The 26,112-nt window shown below is 58.5% G+C and overlaps 1 protein-coding gene across 4 annotated transcripts; it reads left to right on the plus strand.

Moving 5' to 3' along the window:
- The first annotated feature begins 264 nt into the window (after positions 1-264).
- Positions 265-25,566, plus strand: KIAA0513 (KIAA0513 ortholog). 4 transcript variants are annotated; one of them, XM_041459019.1, is made up of 13 exons: positions 265-376; positions 15,115-15,616; positions 16,267-16,366; positions 16,802-16,875; positions 16,990-17,060; positions 17,561-17,768; positions 18,183-18,223; positions 18,694-18,772; positions 19,268-19,345; positions 20,856-20,885; positions 23,210-23,290; positions 23,550-23,644; positions 23,756-25,566. In XM_041459019.1, exons 2-13 carry the CDS (start codon positions 15,258-15,260, stop codon positions 23,803-23,805), a joined length of 1,266 nt encoding a protein of 421 aa, XP_041314953.1. In that variant the 5' UTR covers positions 265-376; positions 15,115-15,257; the 3' UTR covers positions 23,806-25,566. The 4 variants fall into 4 exon arrangements, with proteins under 4 accessions (XP_041314953.1, XP_041314952.1, XP_041314950.1 ...); XM_041459018.1 differs by lacking the exon at positions 265-376 and adding an exon at positions 9,767-9,903; XM_041459016.1 differs by lacking the exon at positions 265-376 and adding an exon at positions 11,037-11,106.
- Positions 25,567-26,112: the final 546 nt, after the last annotated feature.

Below are 26,112 nucleotides of genomic sequence, written 5' to 3' on the forward strand. Positions count from 1 at the left end.
CTCCTCCCTGCAGCTTTCTCTGTGAGCCAGGCCGGGCTGATCCTGCAGCTTGGAGCAGAGCTGCCTCCGTTTCCCTGAGTCCATCCCTTCCCCGGTGAGTGTGGCAGGGATGGAAGGGGCTCTGCAGGGCTGGCTGCTCTCCAGCCCCAGGCGGGTGCAGGCAGCAGCTCCCTGTGACGGAGGGGCCAAAAATAGAACCTTTCCCGGGAGAGGAGAGGAATTACACTTTTCCTGACACCCTGCAATAGCCTTGAGGCTGCCAACGTGCTGATAAGCAGTTGTTTGCCTGTGCTCTGGAGCAAACGTGGTTTATCTCTTCCTTGTTCCAGCCCTGCAGGAAAAACCCAGCGGTTTCGCTGCCGTGGGACACCCCCAGGTCTGTATCTGATTATTTCTCTCTCTTGCAGCAGCAGCACCTGGAGATTGGACTGGAATTCCCAACCCTGGCAGGGCTCGGGGCCCTGCCGTGCTCTTGGATGGAAAGCCAGAAGCAGGAGGTGCAGGGGAAGGTTTTGGAGGGGTGAGCTGAGGGGATCTGATTCCTGAATTTGAGGTGTTTTGGAGGCTGGGAAAGTCAGGGATGTGAGTGCCCATCCAGGCTGCTCCCTCCGGGGCTTTTCCGGGAGGAGGAAACGTTCCCAGCTGCCTGCACAAACAAGAGGCCCCGAGGAGGAAACTCATCAGGCTGGGGAAAATCCTGACCTTCTCCTGCCGGGCTCAGGGCCCCAAGAGAGGATTAAATCCCAGAGAAAACTGGGCTTCCCCCCTCCCTCTGCTGTCCTGCCCCCAAACTCCTGTTCTGGGTGAGGCGATGCCGCTGCCCCGTGGTGATGCTGCTCTCAGTGTGCAGAGCTTGGTGGGCAGGAGAAAACCTCGCTGAGACCCTTCACAAAACACTGATGTTCCATGTGAAGCTGGTTTTAGGTGCTTTTTTAGCCAGCAGCTCCTGGGGGTGATGTCTCACTTCGGTGGTCTCAGCCTCTTGCAGCAGCAGCCCTGCCCGGGTGCAGCCGAGCTTTTCCCTCCACAAAACTCCTCAAATCCCCTCTTTGGTCGGTACAAGCAGAGGTTTTTCCCAGCTCCGGGAAGCAGGATGACATTAAATCCGAAACAAATTAGGCTGTGCGTTCGAGCGAGGCCGCTCGGATGCGTTTTCCTTCCCTAACGATGGAGGCAGCGGGAATTGCAGCACCATTAACTCCTGCTTTTGCCTCCTGCGAGTTGTCAGCGCCTCTCCCCCGTGCCTGGTAAGTGCCTCATCCGCTGGCTCCGATGCTCTGCTGCATCCCTGGAATCTTCTGTGCACCCCCAGTGCTGAAAGATCTCCCCCAGCATCCTGGGAATGCTGCAGGGATTCCAGGGAGCTCCGGAAGGGCCACCCCGAGCCCGGCATCCCGCAGCGTTTCCTCCTGGTTTGGAACATTTTGGGGTTGAGGGGATGGGGCAGCTGCCAGGCTCCAAAGCTTTTCCAGCCTGGAGGAAAATCAGCCCTGCTGCCGGTTCTTGGAATGGGAAACTGCTGCTCAGAGGACAATAAAGGTTATTGAATGTCAGGGAGAAGTAAAGCTGCATTTTCACCATTTTTTCCCCGTTTTCTCCCCCTGTCTGTGCTGTTTGGGAGCAGCTCCTCAGGGCATCCCAGCACTTCTGGATTTGGGCGATTCCTGGGCTTACTCCTCGAGCATTTTGTGTCCCAGCCACAGGTCAGGGGTCTCCAGGCCCAGCCCGGCTCAAGGACAGATTAAACCCGTTCATTCCCTGGGCAGACCCAGCCCCACCGGGGCTGAACCGGGTCTGGGCTCCTCTCTGGGCTGCGGGATGCATCCATCCAGGTGTCCCCATCCATCCAGGTGTCCCCAGGCTCAGGCTGCGGGTGACAGCAGCCCTGCTGGCCCCTGCCACACCCGTGCCGTGCCCGGTGGCTCCGGCAGGAGCACCGACAGGTCTTTCCAGTCCCGCCGGGAGCTGCCAGCAGCGGGCGGCACCCGGGGACAGGGAAAGAGCAGCGGCCGCATCCCTGCCTCGCCCTGTTTGGCTTTCACTTTGTCACCCGGAGCTGGAATTAATCATTGCACAGCGGGACTGTCCCTGTCCCTGTCCCTGTCCTGCCAGGTGTGCCCGCCCGGGCTGCCGGAGCCTCCGGAAGGATCCGGGGTAGGAGGTAAAGGGGATTTTGGGGTCCCCCCGGGGCAGGATGGGGCTGGAGGGGGGATGAGTGCTGATCCCAGCTGGCAGAACTGCTGGGAGGGGTGGAATGGCAAAAGTCGGAAAATTTGCTGTAGTTTGGAAAGTTTTTGCGTTGTTTTGGGTGGTGAGGAGGGCGAGCCTGGGGGTGGGTGACCAGAGTGTGGCTGCCACGAGATCCCAAATTGTGGAATGTCTGCTGCTGCCCCTCGGGGGCTCATCCACGGCCCTGTGTGACACATCCATCCCCTGGATTGTCCCTGCACTGCCTGGCTCCTGCTCTGACAGATGGCTGCAGTGGCAATCGCTGCCTCCAGAGACGAATTTGTGAATTCCCAGTTGGGCTCTTGTGGTGGAGCTTTACACACACAGAGACCCAGGAGTCACTGCTGGGGCTGGGAGGGAAATTACAGCACACAAGGCACTTCCAGAGAGCCCAGGGGCCTGGCCAGGGAAGCAGCTTGGGAGAGTAAAATCAGAGAATCATGGAATGGTTTGGGTTAGAAGTGACCTCAAAGAACATCTTGTTCCACCCCACAGCTCAAAAACAGCCTGCTTTGGGTAGATTTGGTGTGTGTTGAAAAACAGTAACTTAGGGGGTGACTGGCACTGGCATTCCATCCCATCCCATCCCATCTGACCCCTCTGGAAGGAGCACACCCCACCACAGAGAGCTGCAGGACCCTGAGCTGGAGTTGCCTTCCCTGCCTGGAGTTAATTCAGTCACTCTCATTATTCTCGGTTATTTGCTCATGAATTTGGAAGATTTTTGTGCAAAGCTGTTAAGGATGGGATTCCCTGGGGATGGAGTGGTTCCCTGCCTGGAGGTGCAGTTCTTCTGTCCTCCCTGGCCCTGGTCCTGTCCCTTGCTGCTGAGCAGGATGGTCAATGCTGAATCCCCTGGCACTGCAGAGGGGATGGGTGAGGTGGATGCAATCTTTGTCAGGATTTGGGAAAAAAAAAGCAGGAAAAGGGCATTGATCCTCCACTGATCCTTAATATACACATTCCTGGCCCTGTTCCCATGACTTTCCCTGTGGTGCCGTGGCCACCAGGGTGTCCTGAGTGTCCTGTCCTTGTGTCTGGGTGCTCTGGGGGCTGCAGGGCTCCCACCAGCTCCTCCCCACGTGTGAGGACCGTGCTTTTCCCAGGAAAGGGGCTGCAGCTGCAGGTGATGCCCATCCCTGGCTTGTGGCCGACGGAGCCAGAGCAGGAGAGGGGACGTGGGACACGAGGGCTGTGCTGGAGGTGTTCCAGCACCACCGGTGTCACCAGCAGCTCCTCTGGGGGGGCTGTGGGGTGCTCAGAGGTGGAGCTGTGTTGCCATTCCCTGTTTTCCCCGAGCCCAGGTGGATCCAGCATCCTGCTGCTGCCCTGGGAGCCGCCGTGTGCGCTGCCAGCACGCCAGCGCTGTGACACTGTGACAGCAGAGCACAGAGCTGGCACCTTTGCCCTCCCCACTGCCTGGGAGGGGTGGGAGGGAGGAAACCCTTCCTTCTCCACGCTCCAGGGGCTCTGGGGGCTGCAGGGCTCCCACCAGCTTCTCCCCACGTGTGAGGACCATGCTTTTCCTGGGAAAGGGACTGGAGCTGCAGGTGATGCCCATCCCTGGCTTGTGGCCGACGGAGCCAGAGCAGGAGAGGGGACGTGGGACACGAGGGCTGTGCTGGAGGTGTTCCAGCACCACCGGTGTCACCAGCAGCTCCTCTGGGGGGGCTGTGGGGTGCTCAGAGGTGGAGCTGTGTTGCCATTCGCTGTGGATCCCGCTGTTTTCCCCGAGCCCAGGTGGATCCAGCATCCTGCTGCTGCCCTGGGAGCCGCCGTGTGCGCTGCCAGCACGCCAGCGTGGGGCAGATCCCTGAGGATGCTCCTGTCCTGAGCTGGATGGATCCAAACAAGATCCAGGCTTATCTGGAGGGGAAGCAGAGGGAAAGGAGCTCCATTCCCACTGCTCCAGCCTGTGCCAGCCTCTCCACCGGTGTCTCCCTTTCCTTTTGGGAAAGACAAAACAGATTTCCTTCTCTGTGTTGTGCCTTTCCTGCAGATTCCAGGCAGACTGAGGGTGATGGTAGCACTTTCCTCCTCCTGGCTGAGCTGCTCTGCCCCACGGGTTGTGGCAGATGTTTCTGCTGGGACACACGGGCAGGGTTTTCTCCCCCCTGAAGGAGTCAGGAGGAGTGTGGCTGTGACAGCCTGGGGCAAACCCACAGGTTTGTGTCCTCCTGATGCGGGATCCACCTGTGGGATGGCCTCGGGGAGGGCAGAGCATTCCCCGAGCTGCGGTGGGGAATGCGGCTCTGGCACCTTCTGTGGGAATATCACCAAACCAAGGTGGCGTGGGGCTGGTTTCCTAACCTGGATCCCAGCTGGGATTTGTGGGGATTTTGTGGTTTTAGGTGTTTTTTTAGCCAGCAGCTCCTGGGTGTGATGTCTCACTTGTGGGGAAGCTGGAGGTCAGAGCAGGGTTTATCTCCTCCAGCTCTTCCCTTGTGCTGGGATAAGGTGGAGCAATCTCTGTTTTAAACCACGAGAAGCCAGCAGAGGAGAACTCCTGGCTGTGTCACGCTGGCACAGGGGGAGGTTTTCCGTGCCCATGTGGCACACAGGGGCTGTGCCAGTGGGATGTGGAGCTGGGAGTGCAGGAGCTGCCCTGTCCCCAAACACCTCCACACATGAGAAGGAAGCTCTGGTGACTTCTGCATCAGATCTTCAACCAGGACTGAGCAAAGACCAGGATTTTCCCAACTCTTGAGCAAACGGGGGTGTTCAGTATGGGAGGGTCCAACCTAATGCCATAAACAAGATTGGATTAGGAGGGATTTGCAGAGGGTCAGTCTGGAAGAGCGGCTTATTCAGGTTTTCAGCAGCTGTGTCACAACCATCCGTGGTGTGGCAACGCTCGGTTGCGTTGTGCTGCTGCTGGGTGCTGGGTTTGAGGGCCCAGGGAGCAGCCAGGAGCTCCTGGGCTGGGAGAGAGCTCAGATCAGCACCAGGAACCGGCGTCTTCCTCATCTTGGGAGGCTGAGCCGAATCTCTGAGCCCGTGAGATGGTGGAGGGTGAGTTTTTTTGGGGCTTGGGTGGTTTCCTACTGGGGGTCTTTTGAACGCAAATTAATTCATCCTGGTGCAAGTGGCTGGGTGGTGTTGAAGACTCTTGTTGTCCCTGTCCCTCTCCAGAGCTCTGGCTCTGGTGGCACAGCCCTGCCCAGAGGAGCTGCCCCTCTTTGGGCACGGGGTCAGCCTGGCCTGGGGTGTTACAGGGCCTGGGCTTTGGGGTTTTCAGCAGAGCTTTGGGGTGTTTAGCAGGGCTTTGGGGTTTTCAGCAGAGCTTTGGGGTTTTTAGCAGAGCTTTGGGGTTTTTAGCAGGGCTTTGGGGTTTTCAGCGGAGCTTTGGGATTTTCAGCGGAGCTTTGGGGTTTTCAGCAGAGCTTTGGGGTTTTTAGCAGAGCTTTGGGGTTTTCAGCAGAGCTGTTATCTCAGTCCTCACAGCAGCATTTGACATCCCAGTGGGAAGTGGAGTGGCAGCTCTGACACCTCTGTGGGGACCAGGGACAGGACCTGAGTGACACGGAGCTGTGCCAGGGCAGGTTTAGGTGGATATCAGGAAAGGTTCTTCCCCCAGAGGGTGCTGGCACTGCCCAGGCTCCCCAGGGAATGGGCACAGCCCCAAGGCTGCCAGAGCTCCAGGAGGGTTTGGACACTCCAGGCACAGGGTGGGACTGTTGGGGTGTCTGGGCAGGGCCCCACAGGGACTGGATGATCCCTGTGGGTCATTTCCAGCCCAGGACATTCTGTGACTCTGGGATCCCTCTGCCACCAAAGCCCTGGCTCCTTCCTGGACCTGCCAGCTCCTCCCCTGGCCCTTGTGCCTGATCCTGCTGCTCAGGGGGCTGAGGCAAAAAATTACCCAATGCTGCAGTAACTTCCACAAAATGTGCTTCCCCTGAGCTGATGGGGGTGGCACCCTGTCCCTGATGGGGAGGGACATCACCGTGTTCCTGATGGGGACATCACCCCATCCCTGATGGGGGTGTCACCCTGTCCCTGATGGGGGTGTCACCCTGTCCCTGATGGGGGTGTCACCCTGTCCCTGATGGGGACATCACCCCATCCCTGATGGGGGTGTCACCCTGTCCCTGATGGGGACATCCCCCTGTCCCTGATGGGGACATCACCCCATGCCTGATGGGGGTGTCACCCTGATGGGGGTGTCACCCTGATGGGGATGTCACCCTGTCCCTGCTGGGGGTGTCCCCCTGTGCTCAGCACCCACCCTGCTCCGTGCCTCCCCCCTGCTGCTGGGCACCCACGCTGGCAGATGTGAGTGTGGCTGTGCCAGGATGGGATGACAAAGGGAAAATAGGGCACTCATGGTGTGTGACAGCCACAGCCACCCCCGGAGCCTTTGTGTGCAGAACGGGAACACGGGGAGGGACACCCACGTCACGGCAGCTCTCCCTGTGCCAGCGCTGCAGCTGCAGCCCCACTGCCAGGGGGGCCCTGGGCACCCCTGGAATGTGCTCAGGGGGGAGCAGGGCAGTGTGGAGGTGCCAGGGGGGCTCTGGGCACCCCTGGAATGTGCCCAGGGGGAGCAGGGCGTTGTGGAGGTGCCAAGGGAGCCATGGGCACCCCTGGAATGTGCCCAGGGGGAGCAGGGCAGTGTGGAGGTGCCAGGGGGGCTCTGGGCACCCCTGGAATGTGCCCAGGGGGAGCAGGGCGTTGTGGAGGTGCCAAGGGAGCCATGGGCACCCCTGGAATGTGCCCAGGGGGAGCAGGGCGTTGTGGAGGTGCCAGGAGGGCTCTGGGCACCCCTGGAATGTGCCCAGGGGGAGCAGGGCGGTGTGGAGGTGCCAGGGGGGTGGTGGGAGATGGTTCTGGGCTGGGGATGGAGCTGGGAGAGGGGGCACTCTCCCACTCTCCCAGGAGGGTGTTTTTGGGGGCACCACCATGGAGAGATTTTCACTTGGGAAGTCTTGGATGTCTCCTGAGGGTGCTGGGGGTGAAATAACCTGATCTGAGCCTGGGTTCTGCCCCTCAGCAGCTTCCAGCCGTGGCAGGCAGGGGATGGATGCTCTCCATGCTCTCCCCTCTCCCTGGGGCCTCTGCTCTCCTTGCTAAGGTGAAGAATTCCCAGGCAGGACTGTGAGCTGAGGTGGAGGAGGCCCAAAACTTCACAGAACCATGGAATTTTAGGTTTGGCTTGGAAGGGACCTTAAAGTTCACCCAATTCCATCCTCTGCCATGGGCAGGAGCACCTCCCACTACCCCAGGCTGCTCCAAGCCCTGTCCAGCCTGGCCTGGGCCATCTCCAGCTGCCAGGGACGTGTGTACTCCCAGGATTTCCACCTCATGCTCCAAACCCGGGGTCAAGAGCAGAGCAAAAGGATAAAACCAACCAAACAGAGAGCAGGCATCCACGTGGAAACCCAACCAACAAGAACTGGCCAGGGGGAGGCACCGACCCCCTCCCCACGGTGTCGTGTCAGAGCTGGGGGGCTGGGGGGTGTTTTTTCCCTGTCACTCGCAATTCCCGAAGTCTGCCTTAATTATAATAATCACCCTGGGCAGACAGTCAATTAGGGATGCTCCTGGGTTTGTGCTGAGCTCAAGGGCTGTGTCACAGGCGAGCTGTTCCCTCCGTGGGCTGATGATGACGGGTGTGTGGGGATGGAGGGGACAAGGAGCAGTTTCACTAATTGCCATCCTTTGAGCTCTCCTGGCCAGCGTGCTCCGTGGCAGGAGTGACTCACCCATCTCCCTCGCTCCTGCTGCCTCCAGAGCACTGAAAACCACACAGCTGAGGCTTTGGATTCTTTTCCAGGGGTGCCCTGGAGCAGCAGAGCTCAGCTTTGGCCAGGCTGTGCCAGGGATGCTGCATTTCCCACCCCAGCAGTGTTTCCCTGGCATCACACAATTCCTGCTCCAGAGGGGGAGGATGTGGCTCTGACTGCTTTTTGCTTTTCCTGGGGATCAGAGTGGGACTGCAGGTCCTGCAGGGCGTGCTGGGGCAGCAGCTCCTGTCTCCCTGTCCTTGGGGGATGCTCTGGGGCATAGAAAAGGGCTCTGCTCGGGGCTGGGGGGATGCTGGGGTGGGGAGGACAGGCAGGAACAGGGATCCCGTGCTGATATGGGAGTTTCCAGCCTCCTGTTCAGATATGGGAGTTTCCAGCCTCTTCTCCAAATCCTCAAGGAGACCCCTCTGGTTAATGCAGGCAGTACCAGGGTCCTTTTGGGAGGGCTGAGGGCACAGGCTGGCAAGAGCAGAGCTGGGGGCCTTGGTGGCCTCCTCTCCAAGCTCGTTGGTTTCTCTTTGTGTCAGAGACTCCCCTTTGTGGACAGCACCCCAAAACTGCCCGGCCCAGGACGCCCCTCCCAGGGGGCTCAGCCTTGCCCTGCTCCCCATCTCTTGCCATGAAACCCCTGGAGTTTTCTCCCGGGGGCCAGGGGAGAAGCCAGGTGCCAGCGCTGCCCTGTGAGTGGGCAGCAATTCCCCCGAGCTCTGCCCTTGTCCTGTGCTGCTCCCACCCAGCTCCTCCTCTCCACCGGGCATTTCCCACCTCTCATCTCACCTGACACTTTTTCCCCCAGAGTGGCTCACCTGGGGAGGAGCAGAGCGGATAATTCACAATCCCCAGGGGGCTGAAGGTGAGGAAAAGGGCTGAAGAATCCCCATTTGATGGGGATCCTGCTTATTTTTGTTTAATGTTCCAGATGAAGGGGTGCAGAGGGGCTTGGACAAAGAGTTTTGGGCTGGAAAATCCTCCTTTTATGGGAACCCCACCATATTCTGGTTAATATTTGGGGATGTCTGCATGTGCAGGTAGTTAGGCTGTTTTGGGCTGGAGAGATTTCTCTGTTTCATGGGGACCCCACCTTATTTTAGTCAGTATTTGGGATGTCTGCAGGTGCCAGTACTTAGGCTGGTTTGGGTTAAGGAATTTGTCTTTGCTGTGAATGATGCCAAATTGTGCTGAATGTCCCAGATGTCAGGGTGCACAGGGGCTTGGACAGGCTGCTGTGGGCTGGAGAATCCCCCTTTTCTGGGAACCCCACCTCATTCTAATATTTGGGATATCTGCATGTGGTGGGACTTAGCCTGGATAATTTTGGATAATTTGTCTTTGCTGTGAATGGTGCCAAATTGTGCTGAATGTCCCAGATGTCAGGGTGCACAGGGGCTTGGATGAGCTGTTTTGGGCTGGAAAATCCCCCTTTGATGGGGACCCCACCTTATTCCCTTGATATTTTGGCTATCTGCACAGGGACTTAAGACGATTTGTTCCCCTTTTTGATGAAGACCCCGCACCATTTTGGTCGATATTTTGGATACTTGCCTGTGCACCTACTCAGTCTGGAGAATCTGATGAAGATCCTGCTTAATTTTCCTTAATATTTCTTAACACGGGGCGCACGGGGGCTGGTTTTGGGGGGAGCTGGGGATGGCTCACGGGGTGAAAGGCTGGCTGTGCGCCGCGGGAAGGGCTCGGGGGAGCCAGCCCGGCGTGGCCGGGGGACACCGGGAGCTTTTTCCGCGGCGCTGTGCGCGCAGCCGCGCGTGGGCACGGGCGAGGCGGGCGGGGAGGGAGCGCAGCGGCCCCGTGTCGCCTCCACCGGCCCCGTGTCGCCTCCACCGCCCGTTCCCCGGCCTGCCGGCCACCCCCGGGCCGGATGCTGCGGAGGCAGCGGCGAGCCGAGGCGCTGCGAGGCTCCCGGCTGCAGGTAAAAGGCGAGGGAGGAGGGAGGATGAGGATGAGGATGGCGCGGTGACCCCGCCTGGGGACAGGCCTGCGCTTGGCTGGGGGTTTAATCCGTCCTCTGTCCACGTATCCCGCCGGGAGGTGACACCCCGATTTTTTTTTTTGATTTTTATTTTTTTTCCAGCTGGTTTTGGGCTCAGCGCAGCCGGGGGGATGCAGCCTTCCTCCTCGGGAAGGGTCCCCGCCTGCTCCAGGCTCCGTCTGCATCCCGGACCCCCGGCTGTATCCCAGGGTGGGGGGGCTGGAAGCAGCATTTCCCGTGGGAATGGGGAGGCTGAGGGTGGTCGGGGCAGGGAACCCCCCCGCCCTCCGCCCCCGCATGTGCTTTTTGGGGGGCTCATTTCCAAAATACAGCCCGCCACGGCCCCCAGGAGGAATTTTTGCCAGGTGAAAATGGGAATTGCAGAATAAGTAGCCCCGTTTTGGGGCTCCCTGGGGATGTGGCCGCGGCCGAGGGGGTGTGTGGGAGCTGGGAAGTGTGAAAGGAGAAACCGCTGCTCGCACAAAAGCCCGGCTTACGCAGCTCAGGTCTGTTCAAGAGGCGTTTAATTCTCCTCGCCAGTCCAGGCGAATGGGGAGCTGCCATCTGGTGTCTGATGGCAGCGGGGGGAAAGGAAAAGGCTCTCCGGGAAGCAGGGCAAGCTGGGAGCTTCAGATTCCCGGGAAATGGCTCCGGTTTAAGGGCTGGCTGATGGTTTTGTGAGCGCTCCGTGTGAGCTAAAGCCGGGCTCGGGAAGGGGCAGGATCCACCTGGAAGGCAGCAGCGCCCCGGCACTGGGGCCGGCAGAGGAGGTGATGCTGGGGAATAGATCCCGTAAACCTACACACAACACATGCCAAAAATCCTCCCCGGTCAGGGACTGGCATCCCGGTGGCGGCTCAGCATGGGCTGGGAGCTGACTCGGGCACGCACCGAGTGTGTGAGGTCTGTCTGTGCCCCACCTGTGCCAGCCCAGCTGGGCACCGCCCTCAGCACACCCCTGGCATCCAGGGAGTTATTTTAGGGAGTTGTAGAGCTGTGGGTAGGGCTGCCCAGGGCAGCTCCTGGATAAATCCGGGAGCGCTCCCGGCCGCTGGAGCAGAGCGGATCTGCGGCGGGGACGGGCGAGCCCAGCCAGGAGCAGTTTCGGCTCTCCAAAGCGCCAAGATGTGTTTAAACAACGAGGTTTGTGTGTTTAAATTCAGCGGGGTGCTTGGGAGGGGGGGTGAGCGCGGTACCTCCGGATTTAGGGCGCCTTTGGGGATCTGGCACCCGACGGGTCTGCGCGGAGCCGTGACCCTGCTGCCGGCGTGCTGTCCCCGCGGGAGGGACACGGGGAACAAGACTGACCAGTTCCCGGGAGGAAACACGCTGTTCCCTCACGGCACAGGGAGTTTTCCTTGGCAGGCACTCAGCCGTGCCCAGGGTGCCCCTGCAGAGCCCGGCCGGGCTGGCACAGCGCGGGGCAGAGCCGTGGGTGGCTGCGCGGTGTCCCCGGGCAGTGCCAGCACCAGGAGCAGGTGGCACTCCCGTGTCAGACCCGTGCCGGGGCAGCGCAAGCCCCCGGGCTGGATAGGACAAGGGAGGATTTCCAGGGAGGGCCGCAGCGTGGAGAAGTGCCAGCAGCGAGCAGCGGCGCTCTGCCAGCCCCTGAGCAGCGGTGACACCCTGTGCGTGTCCCAAAAATTCCTCCCGGCGTGTTCCTCTGCATCGGGGCTGCCTCCTCTGCAGGGCAGCAGTGCTCTGACCCCTTTCCTGCAGGCTGGGAAGGATTTGTGCCCTGGCACAGCTGGCAGAGAGGCGTGGGGTGTGTTGGGATCACCTGTGCTGCAGCAGGGGCACAAACCCTGCCAGGGCCGGGGGCTGCCCACGTCAGCATCCCTCGCCCCCGCACAGCAGCGGGATGCAGGCAGCCCTTGGCACGGATGCAGGCAGCCCTTGGCATGGACACAGTGCCAGGGCTCTCTGCAGAGCCCTGGCTCTGTCCAAAACAGCAGAGTTGTCCCCTCTGGGCTGCCAAGACGAGTCCTGCAGGAACATCAGTTGTGGCTTTTCCCCTTTCCCAGAGCTGAGTGTTCCCAGGGGCTCTCAGGGCTCCTGCACTCCGTGTCTGGGTGCCAGACTGCAGGGATGAGGCTACGAGGAGGCAGCCAGAGGTTTCTTTGCTTTAATTACAGTTTTTAGTCATCCCTGACAGCTCCAGGCTGGAGCACTGTCTCCGTGCAGGATGCAGTGTGTGGGTTGGAGCAGTGTCACCGTGTGGGATGTCACCCACGGCCCGAGCTGATAACAGGGATTATCTGTTTGTCACCCAGCTCAGGGGACAGGCTGGGAGCAGAGCATTGGGCTGGAGAGACAGGAGAGCTGAGACACAGCTTGGCCAAATCCTGCTCCCCACTGGGATTTCCATTGGATTGGATCCCACTTCCCAGGTGTGAATCGCTGAGGCCTGGCAGCAAACCTGACCTCAGCACCTGGAAAAAGCCCCGAGGGGAAACTCTGCAGGGCTTAGGGATGCTGGGAAATCCAGCCAGGAATGCTGGATTCAAGGGCAGCTCATGGATAAAAGCTGCTTGCACACACGAGCAGCTATAGGTGAATCATTCACATCTACCCCAGCATTTATTTTTAGCAAAAACAGGCTTTTTCCAAAGTTTCAGGGCACCATGGGTTTCCTGTGGCATTCCCATGTGTACCTTCAGCACATCCATGGATTTTATTCCTGGGCTGGTGTCTCCACTTGTCTGGTTGAGCTTCATGGTTAAAGTCAGCCCAGGAGCTGCTGAGTTTCAGGATGATGCTGAAGCTCATGATGTTGTATCAGCCCAAAAGCCCCTTTTTATTGCAGAACCCTCATTTACTCTCAGACTTGACCCAGCCAGGCATGGGACCCCCCTGGGCAGTGCTGGGACGTGCAGCTGTGCTGAGTCCATCAGTGGAAGGTGCCAGCTGTGGAACCTGAGGCTCTCACTTGGCATTTTGGTTATTCCTTCCCTGGATTTGTCCTGCTGGAGCAATGAGGAGGTTGTGGAGTGGGACAGGGCTGGTTTTGCAGCTGGTTTTGGGTTTGAAGCTCTTCTGAGCTCTGTGCTGAGACCCTTTGGAGGAGCCAGGGCACCCCCAGCAGCTGCCAGCACCTGGGGACACCTTTGGTGGCCTTCACTCAAGGGCAGGGCTTTACCATGAGCTGGTCAGTGAGGGATTAAATCTTTTCCATCCTCCTGTGAGCAGGATGCACTCCCTGGGGCTCCTGAGCTGAACTCCATGTCCTCCTTCCCACGTGCCAGGGCCTCACCACCCTCATGGGGAAGAATTCCTTCCCAATGTCCCACCTAACCCTGCCCTCTGGCAGTGGGAAGCCATTCCCTGTGTCCTGGCACCCCATGCCTTCATCCAAAGTCCCTCTCCAGCTCTCCTGGAGCCCGTCTAGGTACTGGAAAGGGTTCTGAGCTCTCCCTGGAGCCTTCTCTCCATCAGTGCCAAAGGGACTTTGCAGCTGCTGTGGGAGCGGGAAGGGCGGAGGGATGGAGGGATGCATGGATGGATGGATGGATGGATGGATGGATGATGGATAAAGGGATGGATGGATGATGAAGAGATGGATGGATGGATGGATGGATGGATGGAGGATGGATGATGGATGGAGGGAGGATGGATGGATAAAGGATGGATGGATGGATAAAGGGATGGATGGATGATGAAGGGATGGATGATGGATGGATAAAGGACGGATGGATGGATGGACGGATGGAGGTCCCTGCAGCTGGAGGGGTGATTGGGATGGGTCACACTGCCAGGGGCACGGAGCCAGGCTGCAGCTGGCTGGATCCCCGTGGGAACACTGCCAGTCCCTGCTGTGCTGCAGCCTTGGGCTGCTCCTCTCCCAGGAGCCAAACTCTGCACAGCTCCTGGAGCTCAGCAGTGTCCCTGCAGCTCCTGGGAGCAGCTGTAGGTGTGTGCCAGGGGCTCAGTGTGAGGGAGGCTGGGACAGAAGGCTGCCAGCCAAGGTGGCTGCATGGATTCTGCCACCCCAGGTGACTTTTTCTCTCTGTCCCTGGTGTCCCTGGGGGACAGTGTCCCAGCCACTCAAGGAGCTGTGTTCCTCTCGCTGTCCAGTGCCCCAAAGGGTCTCTGGAGGAGAGGAGGAGGAGGGGGATGCTGCTGAAGAGTGGCTGCTCCTGCAGCCCAGGGGCTGTTTTCCCACTGTGCTGTGCTTGGTGAAACACGTCAGATTTGGTTTCATCTGGATCTCCTGTTTGTCTGATGAACTGGACATTGGTCCTGTGGGGGATTTTGCCCTGGGGGTGGCTGCCTGTGTCCTGGGATCAGTCCCCTGCAAGGCAGCAGGGCTGTGTCAGTGTTGCTGTCGTGCTGCTCTGGGTTTGTCACCGTTACCTGTCACCTGTGCTGCTGTCCCTGCTCCTGTCCCCGCTGTGCCCGGATGCTGCAGTGTGTGCTGGGTTGCAGACACTACAATTCACCCCCCTCCTGGGGCAGAAACACCCCCACTGAGCACACCAGTGACTCTGTGACCCTGGGGCTGCCCTGTCTTTGCCTCTTTTGCTGCAGCACTGTCCGGGATGGGCACGTGCCAGAGCATCCCAGTCCATCCCCACCCCTGTGCTCCCTGCACCTCCTTTGCCATCTGGGGTGCCAAACCCCCTCAATTACAGTCCAGAGCTCTGCATCCTCATCCCATTCCAGTTCCTGTGGTGTCCAGCATCCCCTTTCCATTGCCAGCTAAGTGTGCTAAACTCCAGGATGCTCCACCCCGGAGATGATCCCATTTCCAAACGGGGTCAGACAGAGCTGTGGGCAGAGAGAGGCCAGGGACAGGAGGATGTCAGGGCTGCCCTGGAGAGCCACCAGTGCCCTGCCAGCTGCTGGCTCCTGCCAGCCCAGTTTTGCCCATCAGGCCACGAGATGTCACATCCCTAATGTGACATACAGAACTCAGGCTCTGGTTGTCCCTTTTCTGGGCTGAAGGATGGAAAACCCTCTCGAGCAGTGCCGACGGCATGTGAGCATTCCATGAGATTGCTGATTCACGTGGCTGCTGGAGAGGAGCCAGCTCTGTCTGTCCCTGCATTGTGGACAGACATCCTGGGGACATCGTGGGGGGCCTTGCCCGAGCTCCATGGTGGTGGTTCCCTGGGGTCCTGTCCTCACTTTTGTCCTCCTTGTGTCTTTCAGATGTCCTGTGGTAGCCCGTGTCCCCCCAGGAGGTCCTGCCTGCCTTAGCCACCATCCTGCCAGCCATGGCCTCAACGCCCCAGTGAGGGACAAAAGGACAAGGAGCCAGTGTCCCCAACGCTGCCACGTCCCCAGGGAGAGCCATGGAGGTCCCTCTGGACGTGCCTGTAGGGAACCTCATTGACTTTGACAGCGAAACTCCTGCCTGTGACCCCCCAGAGCCCGCTCCTCCCGCCGTCCCCAGCGACAACGGCCACCTGGGGGACGATAGCGGCCACCCGGGGGACACAGGGGACGTGGCCGCGGAGGAGAGCGATGCCACCGAGTCAGCAGACAGCGAGAATGACATGGGGGACTCTCCCCAGCACTGGGGTGGCTTCCGCCGCTCCTCCTCCAACGAGTCCTTGTCCTCCAGCCAGAGCACGGAGCCGGCGCGGGACGCGGCCTCGGCCGAGCGCCGGGAGTTCATGCGGAATTACGTGGAGAAGATCTTCACCGGGGGGTGAGTGAGCAGGGCATCCCAAGGCATGGGGCTGGATCTGGCTGCTTTCCCACTCCAGGAGCAGCAGTTTGTCCTTCCCCTCCACGCTGCTGGTGCTGAGGGGGATGTGGCTTTTGCCTTGCGCTCCTCTCCTGGCCGCGTCTTCCACCTCCAGCTTCCCTCCCTTCTCTGTCCCCATCCCCGTGCCAGCGGCTCACTGTCCCCATCTCCTCTCCCCACTGATGCTCATGGAAATGCCAGTGGCTCACACGTGCCCAGGGACCCTGTGGCAGCCCCTGGCTGTGCCCCCAGCCCTGCATCCCCCAGCTCTCCGGGACTCCGCCGCTCCGTGTCAGGCTGGATGCAGCAAACGGAGCGTGAGGAGCAGCAGCAGGGCTTGGTTTTGCTCTGGGGCTCCCTGCCTGTCCCTGGAGCTCAGTTTCTGCTCGCACTGTCCTTGGCTCTTCCCTTCTCCCTCTGCCTTTGGTTTCCCTCCTGCCAGGGAGGAAGAAAAGAGCAGCGCAAGGCGAGGGATGACAAAACGGGTGCTCCTCTCCTCCTCCTCCTCTGCCTTCCTCCAGCACCTGCACCAGGACGCTGATGCCAAGGGGGGGTGCAAGTCTCATCCTTGGCTTTAATGATTTTTTTTTTTAAATTTTTCCCTGTTTTAGGGAGGATTTGGACCAAGAGGAGAAGGCCAGGTTTGGGGAGCTCTGCAGCAGCGAGAACGGGAAGGGCAGGGAGTGGTTTGCGAGATACGTGAGCGCCCAGGTAAGGGGAGTGCTGGGGAGGCAGCAGGGATCCTGCACGGGCTTTGGAACAGCCTCAGGCCACAGGGATTTAGTTACATCCCAGAGAAGGATTTTTGGAAGGGAGAACTCAAGGAGAGTGAGGAACCACAGCAGAGGGAGATACAGGAGCGAATAAATGCATTTTGAGCAGTTAAATACCCTTGGTACAGCGTGGGAGAGAATTCACTCATTTTATTTAAAATTAAATCCCACCAGCACTCAGACACATCCTGTTCCCTAAAAAAACAAACCAAAAACCAAACCCAAACAGGCACAACGTTGTCTCTGAGGGGAGTCCCATGAGTGCTGTATTTGCCCATGGTGGGGGTCCTGGGGGGCTGAGGCTGTTCCTGCTGCTGTGCTGAGCCCTGGGCTCTGTCCCTGCACTGTCTCACCCCCTGCTCTGTCCCTGCAGCGCTGCAACTCCAAGTGTGTCTCGGAGCAGACCTTCTACCGCCTGATGCAGTCCTTCGCCCTCGTGCTCTTTGAGTAAGTCCTGGGGGCACTCTGGGGCTTTGTGGGAACCCCCAAAAGGCCCTGAGGGCAGAGCTGGGTCGGGCTTCCATCACGGGGTGTCCTCACTGAGCCCTCTCTCTGTGTCAGGTGTCACCAGATGGACGATTTCAGCCCTGCCAAGAACCTCATGACCATGTGTTTCACCTATTACTACATAGGTAAGGGAGCCTGCACCCCTGGGGAGGCTCTGCTGGTGCTGGGGGCAGGTGTGAAACGTGTCCTGTGCATGGGAAAGGTGTTGGAGGGGTGCCCCAGGTGGAAAAGAGCCCAGAATCCATGCAAACTCCTGCTGGGGTGGTGATGCTGCTTTGCCCTCACTTCCAGCCAGGAATGTTTGTATGTGACAACCTCCAGTGATCCCAGCCCTGGGTGGGATGGGAACACCCCAGCCCAGAAGCACCTTGGTTTATTGATTGGTGTGCAACGGCTGCTCCTCCACGGGGGGCTGGATTTTCTATCCAGAATGGGAGCAGGGAGGATAAAAATAAAAACCTACAGGAACTGGGGTGGGATAAAAATAAAAACCGTCAGGGAGCTGGGATGGGATGTGGGGTGTTTCCATCTGCTGGTGGGGCATCGTGGAGCTGGGTGCAGGTCCCCAGCAGCTGGCAGCACTCAGGGCCGTGGGCCCACTGAGCTCCTGGCACATTTTCCCCAGGGAAACCTCAGGCCCTGCCCTTGGAGGCCAAGGAGAAGCCCACGGGCAGCATCGACTCGTACCTGAAGTCAGCGAACACCTGGCTGGCCGAGAAGAAGGACATTGCAGAGAGGCTGCTGAAAAACACCTCGGCCAAGACAGAGAACGTCAAGGGCTTCTTCGGGGGCCTGGAGACCAAACTGAAGGGTCCTGGCCCCAAAAAGAGCGAGTGGGTACCGCTCCCTTGGGGGGCTGGGCAGGCACCGTGTCCTGACCAAGGCAGGGCTGTGTGGGCACCACGGGGCTGCCACGGCCACGAGAGCCTGGTGCCATGCTTTAGTCACTGTCACCTCGTGGTCTGGGAGTCCTGCTTCCCTTGGCCAGTGTCCTAATTCTTCCTGATTTGTCTCCAAACCGAGACAGCCATGGAGTTACGTGGTTCCAAGCTGGTGATCTTCTGCATCATCTCTCTGCTGGCTCTGAGGGGAGGGATGTCACCGTCTCTTTGTCACCTTTCTGGCCCTGGGGATGATGGTGGCATGGGATCAGGGGGTCTCTCAAATGAGGTTCCCTCTGCCAGGGGGCCATGGGCTCTCGGGGGGGACAGGATTTTTGGAGCTGACGTTGATTTCTTGTTCCACAGAGAAGGTGAAGACAAACCAAAGGAGAAGCTGAAGAAAACGGGTGAGTGCAGCCGGCATCGCTGAAATAGGAATGGCCAAGGCACCCCTGGGGAAGGAGGGAGGGTTGGAAATGCTGGAATTCCTTGGGGCTGGGTTTGAAATTCCAGTCACAACTCTCATCCTGCGAGGATCTTGTCCTCAGTGCCACAGGCTGCTGAGGCTTGGGCACCCACTGCCTTGAGCTTTGGTGGTGCACCAGTGTCCCCCAGCACCTGTGTGTGCTCCCAGAGCAGCAGTCCAGTCCCCCCAGGATCCTCCTGGGCCATCCCTGCCTCCATCAGGGCTGACTCCTGCCCTCCAAGGGCACTCAGAGCTCCTCCTTCTGTTTCTCTGGACGTGCAGAGGATGTGTTTGGTTTGCAATCCATCCCGGCTGCTCAACCACCACACTGGGGAGGGGGCACAAAATCCACACGTGGGTGGGAAGGTGGGAGTCCCCCCGGTGCTGCTGTGTGACTGTGTGTCCCCACAGTGTCCCTGCAGAGCCCAGAGGAGGAGAAGAAGGGGGAGAAGATCTACCTGTACATGCACCTCAAGCAGCAGCCGATCTGGTAAAGCCCCTGGGCGAGCTGGCTCCTGCCTGGGGAGGGGTTTGTCCTGCTGGCCACATGTCCCCAGATGTCACAAGTGCCCCTAACAGAGCTGGCCCTGGCTTTGGCACGTCCCTTGTGCTAATGAGAGTGTGTTTGCAGCCACCAAAGGGCTGGTCCAGAAATCTGCCAGGTTTGTTTGGCCCACCTTGACCTTTGGGAGGACTCAGGACAGGCTGGGTGATATTGTAGAATCCTGGAATGGTTTGGGTTGGAAAAGACCTTAAATCCCATCCCATCCCATCCCATCCCATCCCATCCCACCCCATCCCATCCCATCCCACCCCTGCCATGGCAGGGACACCTTCCACTGTCCCAGGCTGCTCTGAGCTCCATCCAACCTGGCCTTGGGCACTGCCAGGGATCCAGGGGCAGCCACAGCTCCTCTGGGCACTCTGTGGTTCCTAATTATAACATCCCAGTTGGCCATTCCCAACATCCCCTCCCTCCCTGCAGGCACAATCTCCGCTTCTGGAACGCTGCCTTCTTCGACGCCGTGCACTGCGAGCGCAGGAAGAGATCCCCCACCACCAGGTAGGACACGTCCCTGTGGGAAAAGGAGACTCTGTGTCCCCTCCAGCCCCCCAGGGAGCTCCTCCCAACAGCCCTGAGCTCGTCCAGCCCAGGGGAAATGCTCTGCTTGCCATCCCCTCTGGAATCCTGCTGGGGTGTGCTGGTGGGATCTGCAGCCTGGCAGGGCTCTGGCAGCAGGAAGGGTTTCTTGCTCGTTGTGCAGCACTTTTGGGGGGACCAAACCCTAGAGATGTGCCCAGAAATCCCAGCCAGGGCTCAGGCTGCTGGTGCTGAGTGTGCCAGCAGGTCTGGGAGGTGCTCGGTGCAGCCATCAGGGAGGTGGGGTGGACGGAGGGGATGCCCCAGCTGTCCCCAGGAGGGACAACCTGCAGCCAGCAAGGAGAGAAGCTGGGGATGGTGGCACTGCCAGCCCCCAAAATTGGGATAAACCTGCCAGGGAAGGGGCTGCTCGTGTTGGGGGCTGCAGAAGTGGGTGAGACTCTCACCAAGCTTGTGCCCACCTCTTGCTGCACCCCGGAGCTGTGTGGGGGCTCCAGCCGCTCCCTCCTCTCCTGGCAGCAGTTTCCCACTCCCAGCCGGCCCCTCCCGCTGTCCGTGCAGTGCCTGAGGCTCTGAGCTCTCCCTGGAGCCCCCGAGCCGCCCCTTTCCCCCTTTTTGGAGCACTGACAGCCCTTTGGAGCAGCCAGCCCCCTCTGTGTCCTCCCCAAACCCCGAGCTGAGCCGCGGCAGCCCTGGCTCTCACCGGGGATGCTGTGCCAGGCTCAGCTCTCGGATCAATCCCTGTTTTCCCCTTTATTGCTTTCCTTTTTTTCTCCCAAGCAAGCACGGGAAGAGCCTACAGAGCAGCAGTGTAACCACAACTGCGTTTGCTTTCATTAAGCCCCAAATTAGCAGCAGCAAATGCCTCACAAGGACAGACGCCACCGGCAGCTGCTCCCTGCTCCCAGTGCCTCTCCCAATTAATCTGATGGCTGAGCCTGCCTCGGCTGCAGGAACAAGCCTGGCTGACAAAGGAGCTTTGGGAGCTGCAGCCTGGAGAATCCTGAGCATCTCAGGGGGTTTGAGAGGTGGTGGTGACCCCCCTGAGTCCTCTGGAGAGGATGCAGGATCCTTACAGTGAGCTGGGATGCTGGGCTGAGGATTGGAATCCCTGCTGGGGTCGGGGCTGGGTTTGGAATTCCAGGTCGGTCCTTGGCCATGGCAGGTGCCCAGAAGCTCCTTGGGGATGGGGCTGAGGCCACCTCTGTGATGGGGTGACCAGGACATCTCTGGGGTGGCCAGGCTTTGTCCTTTGCCAGTCCTGGGCAGGATTTTCCTCCTCTGGGTGGGGAGGGCAGGGGAGGGGGGGGAAGGAACAGAACTAAACTCCTCTTTTTCTCTCTCTTTCCTCTCTCTCTGCCTCTAACAACCTCCTTCCCTCTCTTCCTCTCTCCGTTCCCCTCCATCCCTCTGTCTTGCATGACCTTTTCACGCGCCACTCTTGTGGGCCCCGTTTCTGCCGCCGCTCCAGAGGGAACACTGGGGAGGAAGAGGAGAAGAGGTGTGTCTGTCCCTGTCCTTCCTTAGTGCCGCAGGCTGATGCTCGCTTCAGGTCCAGATCCTGCCCTGGGGACGGGGGAGATGTGTTTTGGGGGGCTCTGCAAGGCCCTTCCTCCATGGAGGAGGAGCAGCTGCCGGAGGTTTGAGCAGGAGCAGCACCCTCCCAAAGGGCCTGAGGGGTTTACACTGGCTCCTCTTTCATTCCTTTTCTCTTAAAAAGGAGCCTGAATGCTTTCAAGCTGTGATACTTCGCTGGGAACATCCCTCTGGGCAGGTTTTGGGCATGAACTGAGTCTCTTTGTGTAGAAAGCATCCCCCTCTCCTGTCCTTCCTGCTTGCTCCTGGCTTCTGCTGCCACTTAGAGGTGCTGGGGATCCTTTGCCAGCTGGAAAAGCTGGTCCTTTTCCATTTTTAATGCACTATTCTGCTGCCATCCTTTAACAAAATTAAAATTGCAAATGGTGGGTGGGCTGCATGTCACGATTGGGAGCGTGTCCTTGGGGCCACGAGCTGGGAACAGTCACTGCTGTCTTGGAGTGTGGGATCTGGGGGCAAATCCCTCCAGGTGATGGCACCAACAAGAGGATGAGGGATTTTGGAAGCCTGGCAGTGAATTTTCTGTGTGGCTGAGGAATGTCCTGGCCGAGGGATGGTGTGTAAATATCACTGCTGGAGTTTATTGTGTGGGGGGAAATGCTGCTGCTGCTGCTGGAAGAGGAAGGGGTTGGTGGAGAGTTCTCAGCACTTCCAGGCACGGCAAGGATGCCCCAAAATACAACCCCACAGCCCAGGGATTCCTCACCCCTGTGCCTGTCCTGCTGGTGAAGATCAAAGGCTTTGAGTGGAGCCACATGTGGGTTTTCTCCCTTCCCAGGAATGTTACTCTCCAGTAATAAGCCAGAAACACGGCCAATTTTTTTGGGGAGGGGGCACTTTGATAATGTTTTTTCTCCCTTCTTCCTCCCTCCAAAACATAAAAATGCAGGAAAAAAAGAGTTACAAACATGCCTCTTCTGTGAGTGAGCCAGTGGGGTCTGTGAAGTTTTGCTTCCAGATTTCAAAGCCCTTAATTCTATTCTTCCCCTCTCCTTTCAGCCTCTACATTTGGCTGTGGGTTTTATTTGCTATCCTAAGCTTTATCTGAGAGAAATTACACCTTCTTTTCTTTTAAAAAAAATCCCCTGAAACACGTTGTGTGCATTTCCAGAGCCCTACAAACAATGAGCTGCTGGCTGCAGGCTCAGCTCAGCAGCTTTGCACATCCAGGTGGGGGTGATTGGGTGGGGACTGGCTCCCTTTGTGGGGTCAGCCTGGCTGAGCACCCATCCTCTCCCAGTTCCAGCCCCACTGGGGCTGAGCCAGCCTCACTGAATTTCGGGTGAGACCCCCTCTATCCCAGCTTCCCCCCAGCACAGCTCCCCCCTCCTGCTTGTTATTCTGGCCAGCTACAAGTGTCCCTTCTTCTCCTGGTGTTCTCCTCTTCCTTCTCCTCCATTTTTCTTCTGCCTATCCCTGTTTCTCCTGGCTTCTCCTCCTCTTATCCTTGGCTGTAACCTCACCTGGTTCTCGGGAAGGGGCTGGCTTCACCGTGGAGCTGTATTTTCCCTGGCATGCATGCACCGAGCCCTGCTGCCACCACCCCGAGTGACATCCCTGTGGCACAGGCTTTATTCCCGGGGTGGGGACTCTGCCCCTGCCTAGAGATGGTTGCAAACACCCAGAGCTTAAACCCCCTCCATCCCTGAAGGCGATACTGCAGCTGCAGGGAGCTGCAGTGGAGCTGGGCACCCTCAGGGCACCGCTGGCATTTTGGCCCACGGGGAGGGAGCTCCTGTCCTGTCCTTGGGGATCACCTTGCTCGGGATTTGGGGAGTTGGAGCCTTGCTGCAGATGAGGGACAGGTGCCTGGTGTCCCCCTGTCACCCTGCCAGGCTGGGGGGCTTAAGCAGAGCCCTGCTGGGACGGCCATCCCCTGCTTCCTCCTCATGCCCACGGTGGCACTGAAGGTGAGCTCTGTGCTGGAGGGATTGATGCTATTTTTAGCTCTTAATCAGGGCCTTTCCAGGCAAAGCCAAGGCTGAATGAGGTTTTTCCTGGAGCATCTCTTGCTTTGCTCCAGGGCAAGAGCTCTGCAGATGGATCCATGTTGTGAGCTCATCCAACACCCAGCGCCACACCGAGGGGCTCTCAGTGCCTTCCTGCCCTCCAAGGGGCTCTCGGTGCCTTCCTGCCCTCCAGCAACGTGGCCCAGGGTGGGAGGGAGCAGGCAGGGGGTCCTGAGGTGCCAGTGGTGGCAGAGTGGTGCCAGTGGCTTGTTCCTTGCAGGGAGAAGTGGTGCCACATGACGCAGGAGGAGCGCGACGACAGCCTGCGCTTCAACGAGAACATCACCTTCGGGCAGCTGGGGTGAGCAGGGCACGGGCACCACCCCCCTGGGGACACCTCCCAGCTGTTCCCCCACTGGGGACGTCCCTTATGGTGCAGAGGGTCTTTGATGCTTCTCCCTGGGATCTGCTCCTGCCCCTGCTGTTGAATACCCAAAGGGATCGAGCTGAGCATCATCCCAGTGCCCGCTGCAAGGGGCTGGGGAGAGGGAGAGGAAGGTGGGGGCAAGAAGGGGCAGCCTGGCCATTCTCTCACCCAGAACCTCTCTGTCCTCCCTCAGCACCTTCATCCACAACATGCTGGCGTTTGGCCTCAACAAGAAGCTCTGCAGTGACTTCCTGAAGAAGCAGGCGACCATCGGCAACTTGGACGAAGGTAGGGGAGAGCCCGGGGGATGTGCAGCCCCTTTCTGGGATTCTGGGGGGGATGGAGCATGGGTGGGATGGTTCAGCAGCCTCCCTGAGCCCTTCTCTCTCTCCTTCCCAGAGCAATACAAGCTGCTCAGTGACCACATCGAGCAGATGGCCACGGAGTAGCTGCCTGGACACAGCGGCCGGACAGGTGGGGAGGGGAGAGGAGCCCACCTCCGGGGCTACCTGAGACTGCAGCTGGGCTGCCTACAAACCAAACCACACACACGAGCTGCAATAAAACCTGCATGATCGTCCATCAAACTCTAGAGCTGCCCCAGGGCAGCCTGTAGACATAGGAGACAAACAGCCCCCGCCCTCGCCAGACCCTCCCGCCTCTGTTGTCGGAGTAGACAGCCCCAAAAGTGAATTTGGTTGGTTGAGAAGCAAAACAAAACACAAGGGGAAAGCAGGAAGAGCGTGGCTGTGCAGCCCCCAGGTGCTGTGGCTGCAGCCCCCCCATGCTGAGGTCTCTGGTGGTAAATCCAGAGGGATGCAAGGCTGCCTTTCCCTGCTGGACTCCCCCCGCTGATGCTGGAGCTGCACCAGGGATGCAGGAGGTGATGGCAGGGACCACAGCCAGGTTCTCTGGTGTCTCCAGGGGTGTCACCACTGCCTGGGGACATGGGCAGGGTGGGGCCTTGCTGGGGGCAGAGGTGGGGCTGGCAGAGCGCTGCTGCCGCCCTCCTTGGGAGCTGGAGGGAAATCCTTCCCTTGGGAAACCTTCACTGTGCTGCCTGTGTGGGTTTGTACCTCTGGGCAGAGGGACAGCAGTTTGCTCCATATCATTAGCCTGCATCAGTAGGAAAAAAGCCATGGCCTTGGGCAGGATTGCGGGCAGAGGAGCTCTGCTTGCCTTGGGAGGATGAGGAGATGACAAAACCTCATCCCCCTCCCTGCTGCCCTGTCAGTGTCGGGATGCTGCTGGATTGTGACATTTCCCAAAGCCTCCTGGCGTCCTGTGGCAGTAGATTAATTCCCTCCTTCCCCGGGCTGCTCCTCTCTGCCCCCTCCTTGGCTCCAGCTGCTCATCCATCAAACCTGAAACTGCCCTGTCCAAAGGACATCTCCTCTTCTGCTCCAGGGGCAGCAGATCTGTTTTATCCCTTGGACCTTGGCACGGTGTTTGCAGAGAGGCTGGGGACACAGGGACATCTCTGGGGACACTGATGGGGACACAGGGACTTCGCTGCTCCCCTCTGCAGAAACACCCAGCCCTGCACAGCCAAGGGTCCAGCAGCCTCACCCCAAAAACCTCATCCTGAAACACGAGTCCAGGTTTCAATCAATCCCTTTTCCCTGTGCTGCCAGCTGTCTCCCATAGGAAATAGCATAAAAGGATATTTTTTCCATGTAGCTCTTGGCTTCTGGTGTCATTTCCAAGCATCAAAGTGATGCTTTTACCTAAGCTGGGCTTCCCCTGCTGCTGGGGATGGGATCCGTGCTGGGTCTTGTAGGAAGGACAAATCCAGCACCAGTTCTTCCTTGACCGTTCCCAAACCTGGGCAGAGTCACTGGAGAAGGGTTTTTGTTGGGGTCAGGGGCTGATGTTGGTCCCTCATCCCAATAAACCCCTTCCTGCTGGATAAAATGTGCTGCACCATGAGCAGCTCAGCATCCTGGAGCATCCCATCCCCGTGGCCTTCCCTCTCTGTCTCCACTCAGGTCTTCCCCAAATCCTCCTTCATTTCTTTATTATTGTTATTTTTTTTTTTCCAACATGAAAAGAAATGTTCAGCGCTGAAGTATATATAATATTTGCATGTGTATTTTTCTATAAAAACAATTAAAATCCAATAAAAAATAGCCATAAACCCTCCTTGACCGGGGATGTGTGAAGGTTGGGATGTGTGAGAGAGAGAGATTGGAATAAATTATCTCAGAAATGAATATTTTTGCTCAATTGTTGTTGTGTTTTTTAAGCAGATGGATTTTCTCCAGGCTGCCTGTTCGAGCTCAGTGGTCCCTGGTGCCTCCACCAGCTTCTCCCTTTTGATAATCTATTTTTTTAATAGAGAAAAACTGTTGTACCTTTAACAGAGATGTTCACATTTGCCCTGGAGCCAGAGAGGCACTTGAAGGAAATTTCATTTTTATTTTCTTTTCCCTTGTGCTTTCCATCTCTGCCAGTGGCCTCGGAGCTGATGGCAGAGCTGGGATCCTGCTCTGGCCTCGGGACATTTGATTTCAGTGTATTTAAAAATCAATTACTCGGTATTATCTTATTAAAAGAAAAGATGTTCCCTTAGGTTAGCAGGCTGGGAATGTCATATTCCACCCAGGATTCGGAGTCCACGTCCCCTCAGGTCTCTGTGTGGCCAGGCTGAGCCTGTTCCTTGTCCTGCAGGGCTGGTTTCTCTCTTGGCAGCCACGTTTCTTTTCGGAAGGAGCTTTCCCTGCTCCTTGTTTTTATTGAATTACCCCCCACGCAGG

This window comes from Pyrgilauda ruficollis, unplaced genomic scaffold (assembly GCF_017590135.1).
Source record: "Pyrgilauda ruficollis isolate IOZ18807 unplaced genomic scaffold, ASM1759013v1 scaffold13, whole genome shotgun sequence".
NCBI classification, from domain to species: domain Eukaryota; kingdom Metazoa; phylum Chordata; class Aves; order Passeriformes; family Passeridae; genus Pyrgilauda; species Pyrgilauda ruficollis.

What these genes read in the sequence shown, in the direction of transcription:
- KIAA0513 (XM_041459019.1), top strand. Translation starts at nt 15,258, where the DNA reads ATGGAGGTCCCTCTGGACGTGCCTGTAGGGAACCTCATTGACTTTGAC. An exon ending in GAGAAGATCTTCACCGGGGG is followed by an intron (nt 15,617 to 16,266) that starts GTGAGTGAGCAG and finishes TCCCTGTTTTAG; the next exon opens with GGAGGATTTGGACCAAGAGG. An exon ending in AAGAGATCCCCCACCACCAG is followed by an intron (nt 19,346 to 20,855) that starts GTAGGACACGTC and finishes CCGCCGCTCCAG; the next exon opens with AGGGAACACTGGGGAGGAAG.